The following is an 18,553-nucleotide window of genomic DNA, read 5'->3' on the forward strand; positions in this document are numbered from 1 at the left end:
TGTGAGTCGTAGCCAGTGACAGTGTGGTAGCATTTTCAGTAGCTTCCTGGAGTGGTGGTGGTGACAGGAATGGTTGTCGAGATGGGCTTTGAAGAAAGAGAAGCATTCTGGAAAAGTGGAAGTGGTAGGAAAGAGAGCAGCTCCAGAGGGCATCACAGGTGCATGGAACTGAAGCTTGGCCCAATGGAGTGGGAAGAATTAGGGAAAACTCAATTTTTCATGTCTTTTAACGTCCCTGTTCATGTCACATGAAGGTAGGTCAGAGAATCCAAGGAGGAGACAAACAGGATATTAGTCAAAGAAAATATTTCTAGGCATCTTTGTCTTTCTTCCACTTGAAAACCAGCATCGAAGGGCTGGCAATTCTTTTGTCTGTTCCTTCCAATTCTAGATTGTGTTTTCCAGATAGGGAAGCTACCACTGCACGTGGCTACTGAGCCCTTGAAATGTGGTATTCCTCATGGAGATGTGCTGTGAATATAAAACCCATATTGCGGGGCGCCTGGGTGGCTCAGTCGGTTGAGCGGCCGACTTCGGCTCAGGTCATGATCTCGCGGTCTGTGAGTTCGAGCCCCGCGTCAGGCTCTGTGCTGACCGCTCAGAGGCTGGAGCCTGTTTCCGATTCTGTGTCTCCCTCTCTCTGACCCTCCCCTGTTCATGCTCTGTCTCTCCCTGTCTCAAAAATAAATAAAAAAAGTTAAAAAAATATTAAAAAAAAATAAAACCCATATTGCATTTTAAAGATGTAGTATGAAAATAAAATATCTTAATTTTTTATACTGATTATATGTTGAAATTATATTGAATACATTGGATTAAAGTATTTAAGATTAACTTTACCTCTTTTAACGTTTTATTTTTTTTAAGTTTTTTTTTCAAGTTTGTTTATTTATTTTGAGACAGAGACAGTGTGAGCAGGGGAAGGGCAGAGAGAGAGGGTGAGAGAGAGAATCGCAAGCAGGCTCTGCACTGTCAGCACAGAGCCCAATGTGGGGCTCGAACTCACAAAATTGTGAGATCATGACCTGAGCTGAAACCGAGAGTCAGACGTGTAGCCAGCTGAGGCACCCAGGCACCCCTCTTTTTTACCATTTTAATGTGGTCACTAGAACATTTAAAATGATGTATGCGGCTCTCATGCACATCTTGCATTCTATCTCTGTCAGATGGCGCTATGCTGGAGGTACTTGTCATATCTTTAAAGTTCTTTCATCCATTCTAGGGTTCCTTGAGACCTAGATGTCAGGAAATGAACCTGGTCATTCAGATGCGAAGGAGAATTAGGTTTTGTCCATGGCTAGATCCTGCACATCGTTCTCTGAGCTTCTGATTTTTTCATTAGCATTGTGAGGACATTGGCTCAGGTATTCCCCATGGTCCTTTAAAATATTTAAGTAGTTTTTAAATGTTTTATAACTTTTAAAAGAGTTTATTTTGAGAGAGAGAACGAGTAGGGGAGAGGGGCAGAGAGACGGAGAGACAGGATCCCAAGTGGCTCCACACTGTCAGCACAGAGCCCAACATGGGGCTCAAACTCTCGAATCTTGAGATCATGACCTGAGCCGAAAATAAGAATCAGATGCTTAACTGACTTGAGCCACCCAGGAGCCCTTAATTTAATTTTTAAAATTCCATGATTCTAGCTTGGAGTCAGTGTTCAGAGTTAACTATTATTAACATTTTCTGTGGTCTGTTGAGTAGTTCTACTACTACCTTTACCAAATAACAGAAAAAGTCAGCATTATTTCCTTTTTCCTGTGGTCCTTCAGTAAATTCTGGAGTGGAAAGACTTTAGAGAGTTCTGATAAAGAAACCTTCTCCCTCCCCTTTGCCCTCTCTGCCTAGTGGCCCCATCTAGGCTCATGAGAATATGTGTTCCTGAACAAGCCAATGCAGCTTCTAAAACCATACAAGTATCAAACAGTTTGAAGAGGTCTCCTTTCTTTAGTTCATGACTGTCACGCCTACCTGAAAATACCCCAACCATGGTGATTGCACACACTTTCATTAATCACTGACTAGGTCCACTAAAAATTAAGGATTGAAGTGTTTTCCCTTTTAGGAAAGGGATGGGCAGACCAATGAGGAGATATGGTCCTTGGCAACTTGAGAGGGATGCTCAGGGTTTTGGGTTACAGGTAAGGAAAGGAGGTGGCCCTATGAGCAGACCCAGGCAATGAAACATTTATTTTATTTTTTTTGAGATTGAGGGCACATGTGCGCACAAGCGGGGGGAGGGGCAGAGGGAGAGAGAGAATCCCAAGCAGGCTCCATGCTCAGCACAAGCCTGCTGTGGGGCTGAATCTCATGACCGTGAGGTCTTGACCTGAGCTGAAATCAAGAGTCATTCGCTTAACCAACTGAGTCACCCAGGCACCTAGGAACATTTACTTTCAAATAAGAGTTTCTTAATACTTCAAAGAGAGACAGATTTTAGTTAACTAGCAGCAAGTCAAAACATGACCCCCTCCCCATAGATAGATACAATTCCACTTAAAGGAACATTAGAGTCTGGGTAGAAGCTTATTGCTGTATTGGAATTCCCTCTCATGATACCATCACAATGTAGTATTTTGCCATTACATTTATTTTCTTTAGGAATAAGTCTTTCCACTCTTTTTTAAAGTAAAAAAGTAACATTATAGACGGGGGCTATATAAAAACAAAGTTTTGCTGGTTTAAAAAACAAGGGCACTGGAGAGGGAAAATATTGCTATGCTTGTAGAGTCGATTTTATTGCAAGTGCCTGAATCTAAGTTATTCTTAATAAAACTTTGACTTTTCTCTCAAAGAGTGTGGGTGAATAAAATATATCTGCAAAGGCATTTTTGATAGCCAGCAATTCTTGGCTTTTGATTTGAGGTTTGTAGGAATCCTAGAATGATAGGGTTCTAATTGGGCTCAGATTGAAAGCTCAGATAATTGGACAGACTGTGAACACACAAACAGTAATAATATCTAATGTTTACATATCATGGAGTATGGTTATTTTGTTTACTATGCAAACACAACAATTATCTCGAGTGGATGGAAGATTAAAGCACTCATCAACTTATGTACCTATTATTAGGGCATATTTTATTAAATATATAAAATGTTAGATGCATAATCACCTTTGAACACAAAATGCCAACACTGTGCATTTTGAAAAAGGAAAACTAAACTTTTATTGCACATATTTAACACTGCAATTCAGATATTCGTACTATAAGGATGACATATTTATGGAATATTTCCTTATGAATAATTAAGAGAATCTAAAATATTTACCACAAACCCAGTAGTACTTCTGTAATAACAGAAATGAAAACTAGGGTGGCTGGATGGCTCAGTCAGTGGAGGCTGTGACTCTTGATTTTGGGGTTGTGAGTTTGAGCCTCACACTGGGTGTAGAGACTACTTTAAAAACTTAAAAATAAATGTGGCAAGTTTACGCCATCTTAAGGCTTTTCTGATATGCAAACCTACAAATGTGAAGAAAGCAAACAGGGATCTCTTTAAAGGTACTTGTTAATATGCAGTTCTAGCCATCTGAACCGTACAGGTATTGATCATTTTCTCTAGAGCTTGGGAGGTTGAAGAGAAGTACGTAGTAACAACAGTGGTGGCAGCCACATTTGTATAAAGGGTTGAACTTACAAACAACAGGAATAGCATGCAAATTGTTGCCTGGAAAATAACTTTAATTAGAATAGTGATGAGTTCTCTGTAAGTCCGTTTCTCTCTTCCCCTGCTCTTCCCTTATGTGCCGCCTCAGAAGTCTGTGTATTTTAGTTTCTCTAATTAAAACCAGTGTGAAAAAGTTCAAAAATCAGCTATTCCTTGATATAACAAAGTTGGAAATCACTCACATACAATTTTGGTGATGTGCTGGTGCCTGAAGATGAGAGGTGTCCCAACTGGTTTGTAAGAATCATATGTGGACATATGAATAGTTGATATACTACTTCGGTTTTGAAAGCTCAAAGAGCTGCCCTTTGCCTAGCAGTAAGTAGAATAATAGGGTTCATTTATTGCCATGCATGTAAGATGGGAAAACTCACCATAAATTATAACTTCAAATTATTTTCTATCATCTATTTGTGTAATCCTAGGGTCTCCCTACTTCTCTGCCATCTTAACTCATCTATTTGTGTAATGAGGCATAACATTTATTGAATCATTTATTTATGTGTTTAATCGTTTGTTCAGTAACTGTTTATTGACAGTCTACTGTGTACCAGGCAGGCTAAGGGGCTGTAGCAGTGAACAAGATAGAAAAGGTACTGAGCTTGGGGACGAGACAGATAATGAACAAACTCACCAACAAACCTGCTGATGACCCATAGCAATTAGTGATGGGAAAGGCATACACCAGGATGAGAGGAGAGAACCTTGTGCCAGGGGTATGGGCGTATGGAAAATAGAAGATAACCAGTGGAAGTCTTTCTATGGAAGCAAGAGTTGAGGTGAGACCTAAAAGAAGAAATGAGCCAGACTTTCAATGTGAAACAGGTTCACGTAGTCAGTGGTGTATAGTGTGCTTGGAACTGAGGTAGTTTTGTTCTTCGTGAGGCCACTTGTATGGAAAGGTGATATTCTGAATTGATCCAGGAAGCAGCCAATTTGGGAAGGGTTAGTGCACAGCCCTGGAGCACCCTGTCCGGTCAGGGGGTGAGCCCCAACTGCTGCGGGATTGGGAGGCCCAGGGAGGTCTCAGGGGAGGCCAGTTGGGAGGAGCACTCAAAAGGCTCCGGGCCATGATGATTTACCTACCATGGTGTGGAAGTATTTCATTTTTATTTTATTTATTTTATTTTTTAAGTGTATTTATTTGAGAGAGCACGCATGAGTGAGCATGAGCAGGGGAGAGGCAGAGTGAGAGAAGGAGACAGGAGACTGAGAATCCCAAGCAGACTCCATGCTGTCAGTGCAGAGCCCAACGTAGGGCTTGAACTCATGAACCATGAGATCACGATCTGAGCTGAAATCAAGAGTCAGACCCTTAACTGACTGAGCCATCCAGGTGCCCTGGAAATATTTCAAATTTAAACAGGCAGTATGGTATCTATAGTGGCTGAACGTCAGTCATGCTTGTGTATAATTTTATGATTTTAAGGGATTTTGATGATTAACCAATTGCAGTTATACATCGTTAAAAATTTTTTTGGCCACTTGATAGTTTAGTAGAGAAAAGGAAAGGTTGAGTTCCTGTTTTCAGTGCTGGTGGTTTTGATTTTAAAGGCTGGGATCCCATTTTGAGAAGGTAATGTTGTTAAACTGTACGTATCCTTTCCAAGAAGGGAACAGACCTAACATTATGCCTTTTTTATAGGCGGCATCACTGTCCACATCTCCCTACCAAGATTTATGATAAAATAGAGAAACCATGTCTTCTCTCCGAATACACCGAGAACTACCCTCTCTATCACTCTTACCTGCCCAGAGAATCCTTCAAGCCCAAGCGGGAGTACCAGAAAGGGTCTGTGTCCATGGAAGGTTTGACCACGTCAAGGTGAGTGCGAGAAGAATAAATATACGAATGCACACTAATGGAGTAATTTCAGTGCTGAGGCACAATATTAATATAATGTGCAGTATTAGTGCATCAATATGCAGTGTAATAGATGCTATCAAGGCCTTTAATGTTAATATGTTGTATCTCAGAAATGAAATTCTGCATTTATTAGCCAGCTCAGTTTTTTCCACTTCTTCCTACAGGGAAAGAATTGTTACTTGCTGGTGTAGAGGTGAGGAAAGCTAAAATGATCTACCTAGCAAAGGATTGGAGGTTAAGTAAAGTATAAAGGCATGAAATGGTGGGGGGTCTGCTTCTGAAAAGAGAGTTTTGGCTTTGGGTGCCAAAGCTCCAGGTCAGGTTGGGTGGTGTAGTGATAGTGGTAGTAGTGAAAGGAAACTTGGTGATACAGAGGGAGCTCTTTGGAAATTATGCTGTAGACTTTGAATTGAGGTCCCCGTGAATGTTCTTCAAGAATGAACAAAGACTACGGATGACCCTTAAACAACTTAGATTTGAACTGCACGCGTCCACTTACATGTAGATTTTTTCCCAATAAATACAGTACTGTACTGTGGGTGTATTTTCTCTTATGATTTTCTTCATAACATTTTGTTTTCTCTAGCTTATTTTACTTATTAATTTTTTTTAATGTTTATTTTTGAGAGCGAGAGACAGAGTGTGAGTGGCGGAGGGGGAGGGGCAGAGAGAGAGGGAGACATAGAATATGAAGCAGGCTCTGGGCTCTGAGCTGTCAGCATAGAGCCCAATGTGGGGCTGGAACCCACGAACTGTGAGATCACGACCTGAGTCGAAGTCAGATGCTTAACTGACTGTGCCACCCAGGTGCCCCTCTAGCTTATCGTATTGTAAGAATGTAGTATATAATACATATCACACATCAAATACATTAATTGACTGTTATTGGTAAGGCTTCTGGTCAACAGTAGGCTATGAACAGTTTGGGGGAATGAAAAGTTATATGTGACTGCATAGGAGATCAGCATCCCTTACCTCCGCATTGTTCAAAGGTGAGTGGTATTTCCTTTTAAATTGCTCTTGACTTCCAAACTCGGATTCTTTAGAGAATCCAGTTTAGAGACTGAACCACCTGGCTCACAGTGTATTAGGATTGCAGAAGTATCTGTATTGAGAGGGTGGCGTAACTGATCAATTTCAGGTCTGTTCTACATGTTGTAAGACTAGCAGAATCTGCCATTGACAACTTGGTTAATGGCCCCTGGGTGGTGACCTGTGATTGGTGACCCAGTGGAGTAGAAACACCTTTGAGTGCAGTTGGGCAGGGTCCCAGATATATAGTTGGTCCCCAGATGAGACCTGACAGAGGGATGCCTTCTCTGCCCCTGCATTCCTCTTCCCTACAGGGCAGGGTTGCTGGGAGGTACAGATCATAGAGTATGTAAATTATTCCAGCACAGCGCCTGCACATTACAGGACGCAAGGCCTGGTAAATTTTCTTCCTATTGCTCCCCTGTTGCTCATAATTTTGTGCTTTCCTAGTAAAGGTCCCAGATGACCCAGGTGAAGCAGAACAGCTCTAATTCATTCTGCCTCCAGGTTTTCCCCACACTAGGCCTGGAAACATCCTCTTTTGAGATTGTGGCGTAGAGGCATGAAACATTCCTACAAAAAAAGTGCTATGTTCTAGATCCAAAGGAAGTCCATGTGTGGGTTATAGGGCATAAAGACCCATAAAGAGAGAAATGAAGCCAAAAGATTCCTGAGTATGGTGGGAAGCAGTGGACAGGGGCAAGCTGAGGTGGGAGGGAGCTGAGGGCCTCATCTGATGTATGACTTGAATCAGATCACTTTTATGCTAGACAGATATCTTAATATGATTTTGTTTAAGCACAATGTTTCTGAGTACTAAAAATATCATATTCTATGCAACCTGTTTTTCCAACCTATGGCTTCTAAGACAATATGAGTTTGGGATTCATTTTACCAAGAAAATAGCAGTCTTAGAATTCTAAGAGTCTGAAGACCACACCAAGAGATGTGGACCATTCCCAAGCACTGCTTTTCCTTTTGAGAAATCATGGTCATTGCTGATGAAAAGTCCTAGGCATATGTATAAGAGACCTGTAATGGGTAGGAAAAGATGAAGGTAGCCTTGAGGAATGGCTTGCAAATATCACATTGAGCTTCTAGATGCTGGTCTCCTCTCTTCATACCCAGTTTGCAGGAAATCAAGAGCAATGTGTGAAATGGAAAATGGAAAGTACAGGACAGCTTCAGATGTTGTTATGTTAGAGATATATTTTCTGTCCCGGAAATACAGAAAAGGATGCTTTGAAGGTTGGATGTTGAAGGTTGCTCTTTATTGGCTGCCCACAAGCTTAGGAGGATGAGGACAAATCCTTATTCTGGAGCAGGAGTCCTGCCCCATCACCTAGCAGTGAGGTCCCCAGATGGAGCCCACATGCCTGCCTTCTCCCTGACGGTGCTTTGCTACAGCAAAAACTTCCCCTCTGACCCTGTCCTAAGATTTCCTTGCTGCATGTCACCTAAAGCCATAAACATGTCACCCAGAAGGTCTCTCTGTCTCTGCCAGATTGAGAGTAATAGTATCATTCATGTCAAAATGTGACCAAAATGGAGGACTGCAGATACTGAAAGAATTTCCAAAACAAGTTGTTAATGACCATAAGGGCCTTAAAAAGAAAAGGTAGCAGGATCAAGGTTACCCTTGGGAAGGAAAAAGGGCAGAAATGCTTCTCTCCTCCCCTTTATTTTCTTCCCCAGAGAGAGAACCAAGGGGGAAAATCAGCAGAGAGCATTTCTTCCCTTGCCCGTACCTCAACTTCATATCTCACAGCCCTGTGCCTGCCATGCTGGGCAGTAGTTTTCAGAGAATGAGAGTAAGACTATATCCCTATAAGGGTGTATTTTTTTAAAGTTCTAATGAGCTTTTAATAAGATAAGTTATCAAAAATCAAGATTTTGACCAATCGTGTTTTCCGAACTATATAAACTTAGCAGTGGCTCTGGTCAGTATACTTATATATACAGCAGAGCTATTCCATATGAGGAAATGCAGAGGAGTCATCTGGATGCTCTGCCAGAGGCTTCTGGGAGAAGGGATGGGTCAGCCCTGCATTTGCACCCTGCTATATCTGCATGGACTGTCACTTCTCTGCCCTTAGAACTCTTATTACCTGAACTTCCACCCACTTCTCTATATAAAGTCTGACCCAACTTAGTGTCTGAGATTGGACATGGGGCTGCCACCTGCTGAATGAAAAAAGTCATGTGGCTCAAGGGTTGGCTGGGTTTGATGATTAAGCCCAGACACAAAAAACACCTGGTTTCTGGAAAGGTTATCATCCCAGCATGAGGCATGATTACAGCTGCACACAACGCTTACTGACTGTAAATCTTAGGGATTTACAGCAGGTGCCATAAGAGGAATGCTCATGATTTTCAGCCCTTCTTAATATGAAGCAGTTTCTTGCAGCCCTTAGTGATTCTCTTCTATAGGATCTGCCTTTAGCTTGGATAGAGTGGAGATCAATTTGTGAATAAGAGGTTTGCACTTCAAGCCTCATTTCCCTTTAGGCATGTCACCATGTAAAACACGTGGGCCCCATTTTGGGACATTATTGTGTTAGCTAAGGCAGATCCCTAAAGATGGCCGAGTGGATAACCTGAGAAGAAAGAAGTAAGTCTTCAAGATGGTATTACATCTTTATTCTAAGGGGAGTGGAACCATGGGGAGAGTGAACGGGAGGCATAGGAAAGAAGATGGAATGGGATTCTGACTTGATGGGTTTGGCTTAAGGTCAGAGGGCAGGGAGCTGGCAGTGTGGATTTCTTCATTTATTGACAAGACTCTTGGTTAAACTGAGTAGAGTTAGGGGAAAGGGCTAAAAGAGAAAAGCATTTGGAGTCCTCTCTAAATGCCAGGAAGAAAGCAGGAAAGATGGTAGTGATCCTAAGTCTTTCCCTACTCATTGGATGTTACACGTTCTCTGTTCAAATACGTACTTTTCTTATACCCCTGCGGATATACTTACAGCCCCTGTAGTTTGGGCCTAAGAATTAATGAAGAAATGCAGAAATGGGGCTCAGCACTAGACTTGCCTGGGCAATTTCAGAGCCTTTGATGTTGTGTATCTTTGATTAGATTTGGAAACATTTTGACCATTATTTCCTCAAGTACTTTTTCTGTCTCTGAAGTTCTGTTCATTTCTTTCTGCCAAATTTTTTTCTCTGTTTTTCAAATTGGATAGTTTCTATTCATCTGTCTTCAAGTTCACGGAGTCTTTTCTCTAGCTTTATTCTGATATTAAGCCCATCCAGCGACTGTCTTATTACAGATGTTGTATATTTCAGTTTTAGAAGTTGCATTTCATTAACTTTAGATAGTTTCTATTTCTCTTAAGAATTTCCTACCTTTTAATTTATTATGACCTTATTTTGGTTTTTATAATTTAGCATAGTTAGAATAGCTGCTTTAAAATCTTTGTTTGCTAATTCTAACATCTGGGTCTGCTTGAAGTTGGTTTTCATGATTCTCTTTTTTTCCCCCTGGAAATGGGTCACATTTTTCCTGTATGTATGTCAATGAGTTTTGGATTGATCCTGTACATTGTTAAAGTTACATTGTAAACACTCTGGATTTTTTTTTTTTTACATTCCTCCAAAGAACTTATTTTATTAATATTCCTTTTTTTTTTTTTTTAAGGCAGATAGGAGGTAATTTGATTCGATTCAAAATGCAACTCTGTGTCTTGGGTGACAGCTCCAATGTCAGTTCATCAGTTCAGTTCTTTGGCATGGTTGCTTGAAGTCTGCCTCATACATGTAAGGTCAGCAGGAGACCTGGGTCCAGTTTATGTACAGAAGCTAGAGCTTCCTGTCTTGGGTTTACTCCTTTCCAGGAATTTTTCCTTACTTTCCAGCACCTGTGGTTACCTCAAACTTGGTCCTCTGGTTTTTCAGTCAAAGATGGGAGGTTTTCTGTTCACATTATGGCTGCTTGGCTTGGCATGGCACAGATTGAGGCCTGCTTTCAGACTGCAAACTCTGGGAAACCAAAACAAGAAACCCGCTAGAAAATGGAAACTTACACAGAGGCTCGTGCAGTACTAGTCCCTTCTTCTACCTGTGGGCTTTGCTCCAGAATCTGCCTATCTTGTGCTCTGTAGTGCTCATAGGTGGTTGTTTTTCATATTTTTGTGCAGAGATGATGTGAAGTGGTGACAGATGTTAGCTTCAGCTCTAGTGGGCATTGAGGAGTTGAGAGAGTAGGGCAGGAGACAGAGACTGTGTAACTTGAATCCTGGAGGCAGGTTTTTAGAATCCTGTCTGTCACGGCACAGACAAGGAGGGCTCAGTGTGTCCTTATCAGGATCAGGGGCATGAATCAAGCCCTGTGAATCAGCCGTAGGATCTTTCTCAGTGTGCTGGGCTGGGCTCTCAGCCTGCCTGTGATGACATAATGGTTTCCTTAGAGGGTTCCTTTTAACCTTGGGAAATGTTTGAATTCCATGTGGAAGGTATGAAATAAAATCAACTGACAAAGAGCCAAACCCTGTAGAGGAGGGGATTGAGAGAGAGGACAAATCATGAGGAGGAGAATCACAGAGGTCAAGGGAGAGTGTTAAAAAGACGAGTGAAAGCATAGATGCTGTTAGGATGGTTCAGGATGATAATGACCTAAAGAGCAGTGACTGGATTTGGAAACCTGGCCTGGGCTAGAGGGAAGGGTTAGCAGAACTAGATTAGATGGGAGTGTGGGTGGGAGGTGAGGAAGGCAAGTCTGTGTGTAGACAACACTTTCTGGAAGAAAGAGGGGAGGGGAGTGGACTCCATTGAGGGTTGTTGTGTCACTTTAGTTTTTTCCTTTTAAGTTAGGAAAAACAGAAGAATGATCAACTACTGAGAAAAGAAGCCAGGACAGAGGAAAAGGTTAAAACACAGATGAGTATATAGACAGGTTCCTGGCGGCTCAGTCAGTTAAGTGTCTGACTCGATCTCAGCTCAGGTCTTGATCTCAGGGTTGTGAGTTCAAGCCTCATGTTGGGCCCCATGCTGGGTGTGAAGCCGACTTAACAGGTTCCTGAGGAAGAGGGAGGGGATTTAGGATAAGGATGAAGGGATTGGCTTTGGGCAAGAGGAGCAAATATTTTTAAAATGGATTCCATTTAATATATTGATTAATTGGACACACTAACAAGTACTGAAGTTTTTGGAGATAAACATCAGTGGTTAAAAAAAGTATTACATGGCCTCTTTATCACAGTGAAAATCTTCATTTCCCACTTCCAGGCTTGGTTCCTAGTTGGTTGTTACGTTATTTCTTCTTTTATTTTGTCAGATTCTGGTCAAAAATCTTTCTTTAGCTTTGCCTGAGGATTGGAGGTCAAGTTGTTATGACTTTCCCAGCAGGGCCACTTTAACCTTTGCTTAACTTGGAGGTTTAACTCTTGGCTTTCCATACTATATAACTTTTATGGCTGTGCACCTAAAAGAGACTTAACATCTTTGACCAATTTTTTTCTTGGTTCATAGTCATAAGGGGTACAGGGACTAGGTAGGGAATGTAACACAGGAAGAAAGGGGGGAGTGTTCTTAAAAAGAAAAAAGCTAGTAAATATGAGCAATTTCTGGGAAGAATAAAATACTTTTCTCTTACATGACCTTAAAGATTGTAAGATTATGTGAGATTGGGGACATGCAGTTATGTTGTGGTTAATAGTAGATTTCAATGAATGTTCTCAACATAAAAACATAATGAGGGAACACATATATTCTGATCAAATTCACTCTTAACCACAGTAAATATTTTTGCGTTGGATATAAATGAGTTACACTTTAAACTTAAAACTTTACCACTCTTCAGAAGTAGATCACCCCCTGCCCCCAACTCCTGCAAAGATGGTTTGCTTTGTTATAGCTGATCAGGAAATAGAACCATAGGTGTACTTTCACAAAGAAACTTGAATTTTGTACCAGAGAAGGAGATTCAGTTAACAGTTTCATTCCTTAAACATGCTGAGCAAGGATTTTACTGTATCAGCTCTTATCTTTCAGTAACCAACTTCAGGATGACCCACGAGCTGGTGAGTTTGGTTGGTATTTATCTGCTCTTTTCCTGTGGAAACAGCAGCAATTAAAGGCATTAAGCATATTTTCATTGTCCTTGAGTTTGGCAGCCCTTGAAGAAAGGTTCTCACAACCTCTCTGAGGGGAAGGTTGGTTCCCTCGCTAGGAATAATGGCGGAAGAGGATGTCTCTGCGTGAAGGGTCCCAGAGCATGGCAGGCCTGTGACTGGAAAGCACTCCTGGCTGCTTTGGGGTTGGGGGTGCTCCATGGGGCAGCTTGGGCATTCAGCTCTGTTCCTCCTTGCTTGCCCTGGATCTCGCCTGATACTCCTTCTTGGAAATGAAGAGGGCTGAACCCTTGGGCTGCCGTCAGTGAACACGGGTTTATGTGGGGATATGTGGTCTCAGGCTGCCTCTACCCCTTTTGGGGGTGAGGAGTGCTCACCTCCTGTTGGGAGCACACTTTCCGATGAAAGTCATTTTGTGGCTCTGTGGCCTGGGGCTGCCAGTCCTCGTTCCCTGCTGCAGTTGGTTTAGTATTAAACAGACACCAGCATGAGGCACTTGTACACTAAAAAGAGTAGAAATGAGGAACTGACCCTTGGATTCTTGTTTAGCCTGTTCCCTCCATAAGCCCCAATTTACAGAGTCAGCTTCCAGATGCGTCGGGTCACTCAGCTTCCTCTTGCTGTTTGCCAACATGCGGCCCTTGGGAAGGGAGCCCAGGCTGAAGACCCTATAACTGCTGCTGAGATATATTTTTAAATCTACTCAGAGGGAGTTACTGGGAGTTCAACTGAAGCATCTCCCATTTCCCCCTTAGAGCCCTAGAGAGATGAATTCTCCTGCTTCCTAATTCCCTCCTCCCATCCCACCAAGCCCCTTCCAGGCCCCAGTTTGGGTTTATTCACAACCATGTGTATAATTCATGCAAGACAGGTTACAGTGGAGCGTGTTACCTTTGTTAGTCAAGCATGGCTCAGTAATGCTGCTCCAGATTTTGGCCGGGAAGTAGGTTTTATTGGTGTTTGGGCCTGATGTTTTCCTGTCCGGAAACCTCCCCCTTCCCTTGGCGAGGTTGTTTTGGCAAGCACCGTCAGGGAAAAATCTCCCTTCCACTTGTCCACTTGGATAAATGGGTTCCAAGCAAAAACAGGCTGTTGTGTAAATCAGAAGCCCTTTGGGGGGGGGGGGGTGGGGGGAAATGTTTGCTTAAAAGAGTTTGTACTGAGCAGTGGGGAGTCAAGACTGCCCTACCAGACAGTGCAAACTCAAGCTGAGCCCTGGTTTTGCCAGGATCATTCCTGATGATGGTACAGTTAGCATCTTGGCAATTTTAGAGCTGTGGGATGTTCTGGGAAAAGAGTGTTTCCTGTGGAGTTGAAGACCATCATACTTTTTCTGTCCTATTGTTTTCATACTCCCTGAAAGAATGGGAATACTGATGCCAGAGAGCTGAGAAATGAAAGACTCTGTGTCTCCATTTATTGTACTTTTCTGCCCTCTAGGTTTTCTATAAGATCAAGTAGAGGAAGGAGATCAATATCAGTGGGAGAAGCTATTGGGAGCACAGATGGGGAGGTGGTGGTACCTGCAAAAGAAAAGTTATTTCCCCAGTGGAGAGAGGAGGCACAGAAGAGAGGCCTTCAGAGTGGTTCAGTGTGGTTGGAGTAGAGTGTGGATCGGGGTGGAGGTAGGAGATGAGGTTGCCGCGGAAGGCAGGGGCAGGTCCAGGAACGCTTATATTCCATGCTAGAAAGTCTGGCTTTATCTGGAAGATTTTTCAGCAGGGGAGTAAAACGATCCCGTTTTTGTGATCTCATTTCAGGGAGTTTATTCTGGCCACACTACGGGGATTGACATATAATTGGCGGGAATGCAGTAGGAAGTCCAGGTGGTAAATTGTCACATGATCCAAGTGAGAAATGCCTCACTTGGTCTAAACTAAGGGGGAAAGACAAACTGACGAGGTGGAGGGAGGCTGCACTTGGTGAGTGATTATCCAGTGCCATGATAGGGTGGGTCCAGGATGGCATTCAGTTGTCTGGCGTGGGTGAGAAGAGAATGGTAGTGTCTCTTGTGAAAGTAGGAAACAGAAGAGGAAGAACAGTTGGGGTATAGAGTAGAAGATGACTTCTCAGGAAACGTTTGTAGAATTGGGTCAAATTGAAACCCTTGTGAGTCTTCTTCTGGGTCAATGGCATGTGCTTACGTTCCTTTTAGGAGAGATTTTGGGCCTCACAAAGTGTTACCAGTGAAGGTCTACCAGCCCGACCAGTTCGTCCCAAGTGAAGAGAACATGGATTTGCTCACAACATATAAACAAGATTACAACCCATACCCTGTCTGTCGAATGGACCCCATCAAGCCTCGGGACAGTAAATATCCATGTGGTGACAAGATGGAGTGTCTGCCTACTTACAAAGGTGAGAGGGTGCTTGAGCGGCAGGTTGGGGAGGGATAGGCTGAGCCTGTTTGCAGGCCAGGGAATGTGTTTTACAGGCACACCCCCTTGGTGCAGGGGTCGGTTGAACTCTATGTCTTGCAGGCCAAATCTGGTCCATAGTCTGTTTTTGTAGAGCTGGAGAGCTAAGAATGGTTTTTAAATTTTCGAATGATTAAAAAAAAAATGAAAAGACTATTATTTTAGGAAATGTGAAAATTATATGAAATTCAAGCTTTGGCATTCCTAAGTACATTTTGTTGGAACACAGCTGTGTTCATTTTTTTACACATTATCCGTGGCTACTTTTATGCTATAGCAGTGAATTTGAGTACTTGTGATGGAGACTGTATGGCCTGTGAAGCCTAAGACATTAATATCTGGTCTTTTATAGAAAAGATGTACCAACCCCTGCCTTAGCTTGCTGTTGGAAGTCTATGCTGGGAAAGCGTTTCAAATTTAAGCTAAGTTAGGTTCCATCGTTGATTGAGTGATTCATTCATCCATTTAAAAAATTATGGAAACATAACGTACACACAGAAAAATGTACAAATCTTATACAGACCAATGAATTTTTTTAATTAAAATAAATTATTTGAGAGAGAGAGCGTGAGTGAGGGAGAGGGGCAGAGGGAAAAAAGAGAATCTTAAGAAGGCTCCACACTTAGTGAGGAGCCTGATGTGGGGCTCGATCCAATGACCCTTGGATCATGACTGAGCCGAAATCCAGAGTCAGATGCTCAATCGACTGAGCTACCTAGGTACCCCCAGACCAATGAATTTTGAGTGAACACATCCCTGTTAACAGCACCCGGCTCAAGAAATACAACATTGATCCCATGTAGGATAGAATCATTATTCTGACTTTTAAAACCATAAATTAGTTTTGCCAGTTTTGTACTTCATATACGTGGGATTGATTCACTCTTTATTGAGCATCTGTTACATCCCAGGCATGGTATTAGGGTCTGTGAAGGAAGTAGAATCTGCCTTAACTTAATAGTCCTGTAGGAGAGACAGGATATGGACGGTAGGTCAGTGAAAGGAGTGTGGTGGTCACTCTATGGAGCACAAGCCACAGGCTGAGACCACAGGAACCGAGGTCAGTTGGTAATCCCTAACTCTTCTGCTTATGATGCACATGGTCACATGGTTGCCCTAGGAATATGTGTTTAACCCTTCATGTAACATGTTTGTGGATCCCTGAGTGACTGGGATAATAGTTGCGTTTATTTAGCCAAGCCAAACACTTAGACAAGGGGAGGTGGAGAGGCTTGAGGCAATGTAGGAATCCTCCTGAAGCCCTTCCAGTGGCTCTAAATCTATCTTTCCAAAGGCACCACACGTGGCCGAGCTTCTCTGCTTCTTGGAAGAACCTGGACTCTTGACATTTTGCCACCTCATCTTTCGTATTGTTCTCTTTCTTCCAGTCTTTTGTTGTCACCTTCTGCCAAGCTACATTTTGGACATTTTCATACCCTGAAATGGCTCCTCCTTTATGCACTTCATCATCCAGTGCTCCCAGCTTGCTTTCTTAACTACTCCCACCAAGACAGTTTTTGGCCTCATTGGGATCCCCTGTCCACTTGTGCCTCAGTCTCCCTTCTCCCCATCAGCCCCTCCTGTGTCTGTACCCCCTGTAGCCTATTCTGTGGTATATCACTGCAAGCCCATCTTTTATGCCTTCTCTCTATTGTCCTTTTGTTGCTTCCTGCCAGCAAAGCCCTAATCCTGCCTGTTCCACATCTACATCTAGGCTTATATACCTGAGCATGTCTCCAATCTTATCCACTTGTATCCATTTTCCACAGAAAGGAACCGGGGAGATCTTTTAAAAATGGCAATGTGAAGGGTGCCTGGGTTACTTAGCCGGTTGAGCGTCTGACTTCGGCTCAGGTCATGATCTCATGGTTAGTGAGTTTGAGCCCTGCATCAAGCTCACTGCTGTCAGCACGGAGCCCACTCCTGATCCTCTGTCCCTCTCTTTCTCTGCCCCTTCCCCACTCATGCTTTCTCTTTCTCTCAATAAACAAATAAGTAAAATGGCAATATGAAGGGCTCCTGGGTGGCTCAGTCAGTTAAGCAACTGACTTCGTTTTGGCTCAGGTCATGATTTTATGGTTTGTGAGTTCGAACCCTGTGTCGGGCTCAGCAGTAGGCAGCTTGGAGCCTGCTTGGGATTCTCTCTCTGCCCCTCCCCCACTCGCTCTGTCTGTGTCTCTCTCAAAAGAAAGAAAGAAACTTAAAAAAAATAGAGAAAAAAAAATAGAGAAAAAAATGGCAATGTGATCTGACCCCCTCTCCACTTAAAATTCCTCAAATAGTTACTATGGTCCTTCGGATAAAGTCCCAAACCTTTACCAATTCCTCTTGTAGTACCTTGTAGATTTTGGCGTCTCCTCCCAGTGCCATCTACTCTGGCCGTAAGGACCTTCTTTCAGTTTCTTCCCTGCATTTCTTTTCTATCTCAGGGCATGTTGCACATGCTACTGCCTCTTTATAAAGCCCTCCTCCCTTCTCCTATCTAGCACTCATCCTTCAATAAGCAGTGGAAACATCACACCCTTTGAAACCCTTCCAGACTTTCCCCAATGCCAGACCGTAAACATGCTGCTAGATGCTGTAAGAGTGCCTGGTTCACCTCTGTTTTGTAATTCAGTGTGTAATTCTATTCGTTTTGCTTAACATTTGTCTCCTTGGCCAGGCTGCAATCTCTAAGATGGCAGGGATCTGTCTTTTTCTTTGCCAGTTACCCGCAATAAAGCAGGCACTGTCATAGAAGCTTTACAAAGAAGTTATTATAGCCAGGTGTATGGTGCAGGGGCATTTTTACCTCTACAGGACTCATTCATCTCCCTTTTCATCCAGGTTTTGCAGAAGGCAAGAAAGGGGGTACTATAGACCCTGAAGAGACAGAAAGGAGGCACAAAAGTAGAGTTAATCCTTATCTCTGATGGGACAGAGAGCAGGGACTCTGATAGGGTACGTCCAGCTACAGACACTCCTTTCCTTCATATATTCCCTATGAGCCTCCTTGATTTATGAATCTTCGTGGAGTTAGAGGCTTTTCAGTACAACTGCCTGCTCAGCTCAATTCCCCCTTCTCACCTTGCCCCAGGTGTAGAGAGCGGTCTGGGAGTGAGAAGTGGTCTTTGCCTACCCTAGAGGTTGGCGAGGATGGAGTTATTTAAAGAAAAGTCCTCCCTATTCATCCTGACAAAATACTCACCACTCAAACACACCAGAAAAAACCCAACCTAGTACCTGTGTTTAAATGTCCCATATTCCAGGGCGCCTCGGTGGCTCAGTTGGTTAAGCGTCTGACTTCGGCTCAGGTCATGATCTCACAATTTGTGGGTTCGAGCCCCGCATCGGGCTCTGTGCTGACAGCTCAGAGCCTGAAGCCTGTTTCAGATTCTGTGTCGCCCTCTCTTTCTGCCCCTCCTCCATTCACACTCTGTCTCTCTCTGTCTCAAAAATAAATAAACATTAAAAAAAATTTAAAAAAAATGTCCCATATTCCTCCCCTTCTCTAGATAGTT

At 42.9% G+C, this 18,553-nt stretch overlaps 1 protein-coding gene across 1 annotated transcript in view; it reads left to right on the forward strand.

The window, feature by feature from the left end:
* SAXO1 (stabilizer of axonemal microtubules 1) overlaps positions 1 to 18,553 on the forward strand; it is a 96,116-nt gene that overhangs the window by 68,351 nt on the left and 9,212 nt on the right. The window contains exons 2-3 of the mRNA XM_058695256.1: positions 5,315 to 5,494; positions 14,792 to 14,994. Coding sequence (XP_058551239.1) covers positions 5,315 to 5,494; positions 14,792 to 14,994 — 383 coding nt within the window. The remainder of the gene's footprint in view (positions 1 to 5,314; positions 5,495 to 14,791; positions 14,995 to 18,553) is intronic.

Source organism: Neofelis nebulosa, chromosome 12 (genome assembly GCF_028018385.1).
Source record: "Neofelis nebulosa isolate mNeoNeb1 chromosome 12, mNeoNeb1.pri, whole genome shotgun sequence".
Classification (NCBI taxonomy): Eukaryota; Metazoa; Chordata; class Mammalia; order Carnivora; family Felidae; genus Neofelis; species Neofelis nebulosa.